The sequence below is a fragment of the Osmerus eperlanus genome, chromosome 13, assembly GCF_963692335.1.
Source record: "Osmerus eperlanus chromosome 13, fOsmEpe2.1, whole genome shotgun sequence".
NCBI lineage: Eukaryota > Metazoa > Chordata > Actinopteri > Osmeriformes > Osmeridae > Osmerus > Osmerus eperlanus.
Window position 1 is genome coordinate 14697430 of NC_085030.1, and position 12054 is coordinate 14709483.

Genomic DNA, 12054 nt, shown 5'->3' on the forward strand with positions numbered 1-12054 from the left:
GAGAAATGTAACCTCTTGTTTGTACCAACAACAACAACAAAAATCATCAGTACAATCTTTTGTAACAGTTTATGAGAACCAGTGTGTGACTCACTCAGTAAACATAGTCCAGACCAAAAAAAGCACTTAGAGAGAGAGTGTGGTTAGCATCCATGTGCTAATCAAGTTCACATTGGTGCAATTAGCAGTGACGCGCTAGAGGCTAGGAGGGCCGGAGTCAGGGGCCTGGCTAGGGGCCTGGGTCCCAGGGCTAGTGCCTGAGTTCCTGGGCTAGGGCCTGGATTCCTAGGGCAGCTGGCGGTGGTAGAGCTGGTAAAACATCCCAGAGTAGACGGCTGGCAGCTCCTCCATGGTGAGGTCGATGTGATGGAAGCCCTGCCGCAGCCCGTGGAGCAGCAGCCTGGCCACGCGCGACGTGATGGGCGTGGTGGAGTCGGTCTTGGCCAGCTCTGCCAGGTCCAGCCACTCACAGCGCAGGCACTCCTGCGTGCAGAAGTGGATGTGGTAGGACAGAGGGCTGAGCCGGCAGATCACGTACATGTCGGACATGCCGAACGCTCCAGGGTGGTTGTGTTGCTGCCGGATGCTTAGGAGGGACTTGAACTCCGAGTGGACCCCTGTCTCTTCAAACACCTCGCGCACCGCTGTGGCACCTAGCACATGTGGACGTTTGTTTTCTCAAATGTAACAGAAAAGCAGGCTTTTACACATTCTTGTACTGTATCAGATATGTTAACAAGTGTTAATTATGAAGAAAATTTCAGTTATTCTTAACGCAAAGCAAATGTGGTTGTCCTCTACTCTAAATGATTGTGAAATATTGTAGTGCCTTTATTAATAAATAGCTAATTTGATTTGTTTCTGAAATATGTTGTGTATACTATAACACTTTAAAGCTGCTTTTTTATGTTTCAAAGTCTGCTTTGAAAAAAGGAGAAAGATGCTAAACTTGTAAGACAAGGGAAACATTTCTGTACATTTTGAGTTTATGAACATGAAAAACTTCCTTGGACATTGTAGGTAAATTAGTAAAAACCGGTACAGTGCTGTATGTCTTCTCAAGTTTGACAGTTTGATCATGCCAGTAAGGGAAATATGGTGAACAGTTTATATACATGCAAGTAGTGTACAGTCTTTCTTATGTTTTGTGTCAATCTTAAACTTACCAATGTTTTCTCCTGGATCAGACAGACCTCCAGGAAATTTCCATGCGTTTTTCGTCTTAAAGAAAAATACGAATTTTTGTTATGATGGTCTTTAATTTAATATTGTACTTTTACTTTTCTGCCAGTTCATGCAGTTTATAGGCTACATGTGATGCTCAGCTCTTAAGTTTGTCTTATAATGACCGATTTAATCTTTTCAATTTGATGTGATTGCTTTTATTATTGAATATTGAAGTATATACAAAAATAACTTTGTGTCTACTGATTACACAAAACATTTCACCACTCATTTATATTTAAATACAAATTGCTGCTGGTTAAATTATATAATAGTTGTTGTAAAGCGTACTTTTATTTTAGTTACTTCATGGATTTATTATAAAACTTTTCTATATTTTATAGACCTTACAATAAACTAGAAAGTGCTATGTTAATGTATACATTTGTATAAGGCTAGGAACGTTCGAAGAAATAAATATCCCCCCCAAAAATGTGTTGTTTGTGTGGTTAATCATTTAATTTAGTTAAGTCTTTAATTACTGATTACCAGTAATGACTGCTTGGCAGTCCTTCACAGATGTTTTTTTTCTTTACAGCTCTACACCACATTCCTATCAGCATGTAAAACAGCTTTACTCAAATTAAATCTGCATCAAATACTGCTTTCCATTCAAGTGTGTCAATATCAAATACATCATCATATTGCACACAAATCTACTTCAACACAGACTGATGTGCTCTACCCTTCCCTCCCCCCCAGCAGCAGCGACGGCCTTTAGGGGATCACTTCCAGGAAGCTCATCTCGGCCAGCCTGACTGTGCTGGGTCTGGGCCAGGCAGAGTTTACTGGGCCGGAGCCTTACAGTAAATGAGGGGAGGAGAGGAAGGAGGGAGATAAAACACACATCCTCCCCCCACCACCGAACAGGCCCTTGTCGGAGGCGATGACCGTGTTATTATCATCTCACGTTCCCGGCTGCTTGATATCTCAAACTACCATCATTTAAAAACATGCTGGGGTTGTTTCATTGAGTTTTGTGTCACTAAACACTATATATATAAGGAGAAAGATGCTAAACTTGTAAGACAAGGGAAACATTTCTGTAAATTTAGAGTTTATATATATATATACTAAATAACAAGGAACACTACAGGGGGCTAATTATAAGTAGTATTTGTACCTCTCTGAGTACAGACGTGGTCTTTTACGGGATGTTTTCTGGTGTATAAAGACCCTCACAAGCAGGGGTTAGGCATGTTGACTTGAGGTTAGCTTAGGTAACGTAATAGGAGGAATGAAACATGTCCAGGAGATGCAACACAAGCCAAGGTAAATATCTAGGCCCTGTCAACAAACTCTGGAATGTAAAAAATATGAAGGGAAATATTTGTTGCTTTTTAATGACAAAAATGTTCTGGCAAGGTAAAAGAAACAGCTATTCTGCTTCTAATGTGTTGATAGATTGATAAGTTCCTTGGATACTTCAATTAAGGAGCATAGTGAGATCAACTGGAGATGTGATTTTGTTTTATGCTGTAGTTGTAATCTTTTTTTGTGGTTTATCTTTAACAGCTGTACCTTGTTTTTGTCTTGAACCACGAGGACCTTCCCATTTGACTCATCAACAACAGCTCCTGAATGAATCAACAAGAACAATTTCTTACAAATCAACAACTGCAACAATTCATGGCATTTTTACAAAAAGTATTCAATAGTTCCAGAGCCAGCTAGTTGGCCAGCAAGACTTTCATAAATCCTCATATCCTTCATTCATCACTAGCTGTCCTAAAGTGTCTTTCTGTTTAGCTTTAAACCGTTCAGCCCAGTTCTGTTGATGTTCACAGCCAAAGATAATGTTCTGTCAAACCTGAAAGACAACAGAGTTTCTGAATTGAACTGAATGAAGGAACTTGGCAAGGAGACTAAGGCACACAGACCGTTCCTTGCCTCTGTCTACCAGTACACTATTAGAACTGTACACTTCTGATCCCTAATCATGTGATATTTATTTTATTTTAGTCATTTAGCAGACACTCTTATCCAGAGCGACTTACAGTAAGTACAGGGACATTCCCCCGAGGCAAGTAGGGTGAAGTGCCTTGCCCAAGGACACAACGTCATTTTGCACGGCCGGGAATTGAACTGGCAACCTTCTGATTACTAGCCCGACTCCCTCACCGCTCAGCCACCTGACTTCCCTAATCTTCTCCTGTGCTTTCCATGTGCACTATTTGTATGTGACAAACTGCTAAATGAATCAAATGTAACCATAACGAAAATGTCCAGAACTCTCCTTCAGTCCAGCTGGCACTCACATGCAGGAGTAATGACTGGGCTGGAGACAACATGAAAGGTTTCATTAAACTGACCCATGTGGAGTGGTGGAGGCCTGGGGCTGAGGCCTGGGGCTGGGCTGGCCAACTACAAACATCCTCCCCTGCTAACGTAACTCTGAAGAACATCCCAAACTCATCCCTGTAGCTCTCCCACCCATCTCGGAGGACAGCTACCCTTGCAGTTTAACCCTCGTGCTGCCTTCGGGTCACATGACCCAAAGGTTCATAACGAACCATCGTTGTGTTTACCCAATTTTACCCAATACAAAAACAAATTAAAATAATTTTCTTTTAACCTTTGCAATGTGGGGGGTCTGAGACAGCCTAGCTGTTAAAAGAAAATGCTTCACTTTGTCTTTGTATGCGGTAAATTTGTCGCAATACGACGGTGGGTCACAATGACTGATGGGTCAGAATGACCCGAAGATAACACAAGGGTTAAGAAAACGTCCATAAAACAGTCCATTTGAGTTGGCTGATTTGAATAGTTTGTGTTGTCTTTTCTTGAGTGATGCATTGTACTATGATGCTTTCCCGTCATAAAGCCTCCTCTATTCCCCTCAGTACACATGAAACTGGCTGGAGATATAGTTCTATGTATACCACTACTGAGAGTACGGTGTATAATAATCATGACTATCACAGTACTGTGTATAATACTACTGACTATCACAGTACTGTGTGTATAATACTCTTCACTGCTAGAGTCCTGTGTATACTACTACCGAGAGTACCGTGTATACTACTATTGACTATCAGAGTACTGTGTATAATACTCTTCACTGCTCGAGTCCTGTGTCATGGTGTGTCTGTCACCATTTCCCAGCAGGTTGAGACTGAGCCGTGTGTCTGTGTTGACAGGCTGGTAGGAGAGAGGAAGCGGGAGCCGAGACATCAACCTCTTCCAATGAATCCTACAGATGTGTGCTGAGGGATGGGTCGTCTAAACCAGTGACTTGGCCCTCCGTATGGAAATTGATGTCATTCCTCATGCCAGGCCCAGACGGGGAGGCTATCATTAACTAGCCTGGCGGCGTGGAGAAAAAAAACCCAGCTTCCTCAAAGGCAGAGTTCTGGTCTGGCCTGAGATGGGGAGTAGGAATCCACAAATAATCAACGAAGGGGACTTGCAGGTCACATACCGCACAGCTGTTGGCTCTCTCGCCAGAGTTCAGGCCGTGGTTTGCTGATGAAACAGCAGCTGTAGTTGCCTGGTCTGTAATAACAATGACTTGACCATTTAGCAGAGGCGTTTATCTAAAGCGACAAACGGGGGGTGGGGGGTTTGAACCTGCGACCTCTTGATCTGCAGTCACATGCTCTACCACTGAGCTACGTAGATAGAGTCACTGTGTGGGTGTTCTGCTCTGGGAGGCTAATTAGCCAACACTGCCTTGGAATGGTCAATGGTCATTGTTACTGGAAATCTGTAATTGGTAACGGTTCTGTCAGCTCCCCCTCCTACGCACTGAAGAATTTAGTTGCTCAAAAGGAGGACATAACTCACAAACTCATGTCAAAACTTGAAACATGATCAAAACAAATAGTGTGTAATGTTCTACATACTAGAAAACAGCTTAATTATTCTGGCGGGACTATGAGTTTAGAACTGACAAAAGTGAGCAGATTGTGATGAATGAACTCTTTGCTGCAGTCTTTTTTGGGGGGGATGTGGGTTATCAAAGCTGCCAAAGTTCACTTTCGCAATGCTCTTAGAGTAGATAGACCCTTTTGAACTTCGGGGCAATCAAAAAAAGACCAATTTCCAAACATGCTCTGACATGTTCTCATCCTCCAGAGAGATGGTCCGGTACGGGCAGACTGCCCCCTGGTGGCTGACGCTGTCATCGCCTGTTGCAGCGGACGGTAAAATACCGGCATCAGCTGATGAGCAGCGGAGAATATTTTTCCATGTAGGTCACGTGTGAAGACCCCTTGAACACAAACCCGAACGTTGAGGTACGGAAATTCTCCCTCACAACTGGTTTACTCGGATCTACACTATGCTGTCAGCATAATAATGTATGATGACTAGAATTAGGCAATGCACCCTAAAATACACTGACGTTCAAGGGGAGTCATTGGCGGTCGGCAACGCCGTTTACCGGGCATTCAGGAACCCATCACCGGCAGAGTTCATAAGCATGGACCTCAGTTCAGACTTCCATCTAAATAAGGAGGGAGAGACACATTCCGGTACCTGCCACTCCAATCTGATGAGTAGCGAAGCCCGGCAAACGGCTCTCCCCGTCTGCTAACCACAAGGCCAGGACGGCTCGGTCGTGTCTGGCGTGGTGGTACGTGAACCCATGTACCGACGCTGCCGCTGCGCACCTGCCCAGCGATATAGGCACGTGCAGCCACACTGCTATCCGCCCTTCTGCCCTCCAATGTGCCAAGGATTCTACGGAAAACACACATCTGCAAGTCATTCGTTATTATGAAGCTGTTTTCAGTTAAGACAGTACAATGAATCTGGAGCATAAGTTCTGGAGCAGAACTTCAACATTGGTTTATAACCAACCTTGAAGTAAGTTACTAAAAACACTTTCGTTGATATCTGAGGGGATACCGCTGTCACCCAGGTTGACTGTCACTCCGCCGAATCTGTCCACTTTCCCTGACAGTACATTTGACCCCTGCGCGCTCTGCAGTTGCAAGAGTCTCGGGACACATTTGAATGTACGAACCGTACTGATGGGCACAGTGTGTGCAAGGCAAGGCGTCTTGTTTGAGAGATTGCTTCTCATCAAAGGTAGAAGTTTACAACTGAGAGCTGCCATGGTATAAAATGTAAGGTAAAATCTGTCCTTGTTTTTTTGCCGGTCCACTATGAGTTGCATAAACAGTCAGCTCTCAAATGTTGCATAATACCGTAATACCGAGTTGTTATATGGATACACTTTGGTTGTTTACTGCAATACTTCGACATTGCTTTATTGGTATCAACTATAACCAACTTATTGAACCTTAACCGACGGTATCCAACTATAAATAACCAAATTCCAACCACCTAACTTATTTAGAAACAACAACTATGGTATTTACGGTAATGTGGGCGGGCTTGAACTGTAACCTGGAAGTTTATTACTCCGGGTGCAGGCATAGACACAAGTTCCCATGCTGAACTTACTGCTGTATCACATGCCGCTAGTGAAGTCAATTAGAAAATGTCCTCAAAGAAAAATAAAAGCAAGTCTAAACGAGGAAATGAAGGCGATAACTCAAGCGGTCTGAAAGATGGCTCCGGTGATTCAACAAACTTACAGAACTCCACCGTTGGAGCAAACAGCAACACCGGCAACGACTCATTTGCTGTCATCGACTTCATTGAGAAAGGTACCGTCTAGTTTTAATAACACGAGCAGACAACTCTTCAAATGCATCGTAGCCTATTATTCGCTACTTTCTCTTAAAACTGTGTTAGGCAAGTTTTGCTAAACTAGTTATTTTAGCTTCTATTTGACTCGATACTAACCAAAATATCCCACCCCCTCCCTCCAAAGCCACTAGTAACGCGCATTGAGTGCAGGGAAATAGTGCACTCAGGTAGGTAGGTAGGCAGACTTGTATCCCGTCCAATCATTAGTCAGGGCCTACTCGTCTTGCGACACCCACAGATGTCGAATTGATTTCATATTACCGTCAAACCTTTATATGTATTGGTTGCTATCAAGTTGTTAAGTTTATTTAGGCAAATATGACACAAGTGCTTCTCAAACACAGTAGATACCCTGCCTTTAAACATGCTGTAGCCTACCAAGGGGATTATATTTTACTTTTATTTACAGAAGAGGATAAAGTCCCTAAGAGATGCAGGGCATTTCTCGTCCAGCTGAGCCTTAATGCAATGAAGACTGCTAACATTTGCATCGGAAGACCGGTGCTGTTGTCAAGCAGTACAGGTCAACAAGAGGTGCGTCAACGGTGCTTTCTAGTGGGACAGAAACTCCTCTTTATGTACACAAGCATGGTCACCAACATAACAGAGTTGCTTTATATTGAACAGGAACACAGTATCCGTAACCTTTTACATTACTCATTGTAGCATAATTGCACAGCCGATCATACACTGTTGACTGATATGAGTGTGTACGTCTGTGTGTATGTATGTTTGTGTATCCTTGTATGTGTGTGTGTATACGTGTGTGTGTTCAGGTGTGCCTGGCCTGGCCTACTGCAGGTCTCCCAGGAGGGAGAGCAGGCCTGCAGAAGAGCATCCAGAGCAGTCTGGGGGTCCAGGCTGGGGGCGTGGTCTCTCTCCAGCCTATCACAGGCCCCGTGCTGCAGGCGCATGAGCTGCTTCTGTCCACCAGGTAGAATCATTAAAATGTTCTCTCACTGGAGCTCATGCTTTTATACAAAGATGCAAAAGGGGTCGGGGGAGGGGGGAATTGAACCTGGGAGCTCTTGATTGGTAGGCAGATATCGAGCTAAAGCTGTCACTTTGGATTAAAGAGTCTGCTAAATGAAATTGTTATTGATACTGGATGAACATGTTAGAAATGGGGCATGTTGCTTCTTATGGTCGTGTTGTGTTCAGGTAGATGTCACCATCTGCTGGCAAGAAACTGTAACAGCAGTTTGGTGGTGGAGTGTAGATGAACTCCAAAACCTGGGAGTCAGATGGCTGAGCGGTTAGGGAATCGGGCTAGTAATCTGAAGGTTGCCGATTTGTTCGATTCCTGGCCGTGCCAAATGGCGTTGTGTCCTTGGGCAAGGCACTTCACCCTACTTGCCTCGGGGGAAATGTCCCTGTACTTTACTGTAAGTCGCTCTGGATAAGAGCGTCTGCTAAATGACTAAATGTAATGTAATGTAAAACCTTTTTTGAGATAAACCCCTATTGTTAATACACATGGCTAAACTCATCAGTCCTGGTCTTGATTCTGACAGTTTTGTGCAGTGTTTTTATTTATTATTATTTGGTGGTAAATTCCTTGAGTGATTAAACGGCATGTTTTCAGTTTTCAAAAACATTTGGTATCATATTGTCTTTGTGATTTCAGACAAAAAGACGAATCTCTAGAAAAAGAAGAATTCAGCAACTTCTTGGTCCGCTCTTTGGGTGAGCTGGTTTCTTCATTAGTGACGAGCACACGTGTTTCATAAGACGTGTTAGTGTCATTAGTGACGAGCACACGTGTTTGAGCACGTGTTTCATCAGATGTGTTAGTCTGACTCAGTGGTCAGGTCTGAGAAACAAAAAGACTACTTGTTTATATTTCAGCTCATAAAGGACATAATTTATTTGCTTTTAGTCATATCTTGTACGTTGTTCATAAGTGACCCTAATGAACTGGGTTATAATATTATCAATGCTTAACATTGTGTTCCTTGTCCCTGTTATATGATGATGTCCTGTAAAGTGGTCAATTCCAAACAACTTAAACGGACAAACCTACACATTTCAGATGGGAGGATTCTTCTCCCTGGAAACTCCCTCTCTCTGACGTACTTTGGGCGAGCTTGCAGCCTGTGTGTGGAGGTTGTGAAGGGCGTGGATGGAGGCACCTTGGCCCTGCCCTCCAGACAGGGCACTGGGGAGGCCTCTGGGACGAGCTCTGCCCTGGGCCCCATACAGGACTCTGGGGAGGCCTCTGGGACGAGCTCTGCCCTGGGCCCCATACAGGATTCTGGGGAGGCCTCTGGGATGAGCTCTGCCCTGGGCCCCATACAGGACTCTGGGGAGGCCTCTGGGATGAGCTCTGCCCTGGGCCCCAGCTTGGTGGACCTGTCTCTGCAGCTCAGCCTGCTGACTGTGGAGGATGGAGGACCAGGCTCAGCTGGAGACAGTGGCCCTGCAGCCAGCACCCCCTGCCGGCCCCAGCGTTCCTCCTCTCCCTCCTCCTCATCTCCCTTTACTCCTGCCTACAACCCCCAGACTCCCCTCACTCCTGCCTACAACTCCCAGAATCCCCACACTCTCTCTTCCAACCCCCAGACTCCCCTCACTCCTGCTTTCAACCTCCAGACTCCCCTCACTCCCGCCTCCAACTCCCAGAATCCCACTGACCTCCTAGAGAGCAGCGCCAGTTTAGAGAACACCAGTATTCTTTGTCCTGAGGAGACCGACACAGTCAAGTCGCCCACAGTGCCATCTGGTGGGGCTCTGTGTACTGACACCTTCTACTGCATCTCAGCCTCCACAAAGATCCGGCTCAGAGACAGACAGGCAGGCTCTCAGCGGGGGCGGGATGAAACACAGGCCGAAAGGTCAAAAGTCACGTTCAGTATGATTGGCGGTCTCAGCAGCCAGTTAGATGTGATCAGGGAGACCATTGAGCTGCCGCTAAAACACCCTGAACTGTTCTCCAACTACGGTACTGGACCACTGCTTTCTTCTCCTTTTCACATTTTACAGTTACGTTTTATTTATTTAGCTGACTGCATTGTGTATATAAAATTATATAAAAATGATAGCTTAATTATTTTTGAATGCATTCAGTACATTGATGGGTTGTTGTGTGTAATTTGCTCACAGGGATCCCACCCCCCAGGGGAGTGCTCCTATACGGTCCTCCAGGAACAGGGAAGACTATGATTGGACGAGCCATAGCCAATGAGGTTGGGGCCTACATGACGGTGATCAATGGTGCAGAGATCATGAGCAAGTATGGATCCTCCCACATCTGGGAAACCTTTTCATTAGGGTTTCATGAACTAAGATTACAGAAACAACATTGTAGAGCATTAGTAATCATATATATATATAAAAAAAATAATAATACATCTGTGTGCAAACTGCGCGTATAGCGATTCCCCTACAATATGTCAAAATGGTTTCAGTTGCTGATTGTCATCTCTCTGTCTCTGTAGATTCTATGGTGAGACTGAAGCAAGGCTAAGACAGATATTCATTGATGCTGCTCAGAGGTAAACTTCATCAAATGTTACCTTTTTACAAGCAATGTCACAGAGGGCTTCACAAATGATGGAACGGATAATACCTTTTTACAAGCAATGTAGGGACTAAGGAAATGATGGATCAGATAAGTGTTACCCATGCTGTGTGTGGTCTGTGTGTGCGTGTGTGGTGTGTGGTGTGTGTGTGTGCGCATCTGCTCCTGCCAGCTTCTGATGCTGTGGCTTGTGTTGACAGGCAGCCTGCGATCATCTTCATCGACGAGCTAGATGCTCTGTGTCCCAAACGCGAGGGGGCGCAGAACGAGGTGGAAAAGCGTGTCGTAGCTTCTCTACTCACCCTCATGGACGGGATTGGCTCAGTAAGTCTTCCTGGGAGAACGAAAAAGTCTTGAAAAACAGTATATAAATAAAAATAAACCTACTCTCTGGAATATCCATGTGCGGAACCTCAGAGAAAAGCCCTCAGTCGAAATGTGGCAGGGGAGTTGAACCTAAACATTTAAGAGAATACATAAAGAGAGTTGTGTGTCTGGCTGGTTGGGTTGGGGGTTAGTACACTATCCATCCTTCCTTCACCTGAGGAACAGGTTCATTGTACTGGGCTATGTCCCAGAATATACCGGATGTAAAATGTCAACGCATAAATAACTTTTTTCCCAGTCCAGAATTGCGCACTGACTTACGTCCAAGGCATACTTCTTTCCTGGACGGCTTTCATACACTCTCCGTGTCTGTCTGTACTCTGTGTTTCCTGAGTGGCATCTGGAATTTTCTGTTTGTACACGGGCCTGAAGGAAAAAATACTGTGTGAGCCTTGAACCCGAATGGCTCCACAGTCGCTCCTCCGGCCCCTTAGAGAACACAGGGAGCCTGGGAAACTAATCTCCGTGGCTCACCATGACATGCCAAATTGGCATAACTTCATCACCAACCCGCTCCCCCCTCACAGCCTGAGGGGAGAAGTCACACAGAGAGAGCTTTCAGTGACCTTCCTGTCCAGCGTCCAGTCCAGTCGAGATTGTTGTATAACTCAAGGTCACCTGCTCCTCGGGAATGTGGTGAAAGCACTTCCTGGTCCCAAAATTCCTGCCTGCACCGTAATTTATTTGTCTTTCCCCCTGTGGCGTTGAGGAGAGGAAAGAGCATTATTTTCCCCTGCTGGACCACCCTGAGAAACATCCTGGGCTGAAGCCAGTGTTGGAGAACGTACCTCTGAGCACAGCCTGCTGAGGATTGGATAAAACATGCCATTCCAGATAGCATTGCAGTTACAGTTATTGACAGAATATAGGATGAAAAATGGTGAATGATTGCTACAGGTGTTGATGTGTGTGCTCTTTGTGCAGGAGGGCCATTCGGGGCAGCTGCTGGTCCTAGGGGCCACAAACCGCCCCCACGCCCTGGACCCCGCCCTACGCCGGCCCGGACGCTTCGACAAAGAGCTGGAGGTGAGCCCAGCGCCTCGTGAACCAGCCGGCTGACGCGTTTTCATTTAGAAAGCATGTCTTCTGTGTTCACCTTGCAGACGCTTTTATCCCAAGATGAGAGCGACACGGGAGGGATTTGAACCCGTAACCTCTCCATCTGCAGTCAAATACCCTACCACTGAGCTATACGCATGATGCGTGACTTGATGTTTTTGTGTCATCTTGTTTCAGAGATGCTTTAATACTCTTATACTCTG

The 12054-nt window shown here is 45.1% G+C and overlaps 2 protein-coding genes across 2 annotated transcripts in view; one reads left to right on the plus strand and one right to left on the minus strand.

Annotated features, from left to right (window-relative positions):
* Nucleotides 1–57: 57 nt before the first annotated feature.
* Nucleotides 58–6361, minus strand: nudt6 (nudix (nucleoside diphosphate linked moiety X)-type motif 6). The gene is made up of 5 exons (XM_062475853.1): nucleotides 6028–6361; nucleotides 5704–5907; nucleotides 2746–2801; nucleotides 1167–1221; nucleotides 58–653 (listed from the first exon to the last, which is right to left on the minus strand). Exons 1-5 carry the CDS (start codon nucleotides 6344–6346, stop codon nucleotides 286–288), a joined length of 1002 nt encoding a protein of 333 aa, XP_062331837.1. The 5' UTR covers nucleotides 6347–6361; the 3' UTR covers nucleotides 58–285.
* Nucleotides 6362–6586: 225 nt separating this feature from the next.
* The window catches only part of afg2a (AFG2 AAA ATPase homolog A), a 68053-nt gene continuing 62585 nt past the window's right edge, over nucleotides 6587–12054 (plus strand). Inside the window, exons 1-9 of the mRNA XM_062475963.1 lie at nucleotides 6587–6842; nucleotides 7295–7419; nucleotides 7662–7819; nucleotides 8513–8571; nucleotides 8918–9826; nucleotides 9988–10117; nucleotides 10323–10379; nucleotides 10606–10729; nucleotides 11717–11818. Coding sequence (XP_062331947.1) covers nucleotides 6674–6842; nucleotides 7295–7419; nucleotides 7662–7819; nucleotides 8513–8571; nucleotides 8918–9826; nucleotides 9988–10117; nucleotides 10323–10379; nucleotides 10606–10729; nucleotides 11717–11818 — 1833 coding nt within the window. The 5' untranslated portion in view covers nucleotides 6587–6673. The remainder of the gene's footprint in view (nucleotides 6843–7294; nucleotides 7420–7661; nucleotides 7820–8512; nucleotides 8572–8917; nucleotides 9827–9987; nucleotides 10118–10322; nucleotides 10380–10605; nucleotides 10730–11716; nucleotides 11819–12054) is intronic.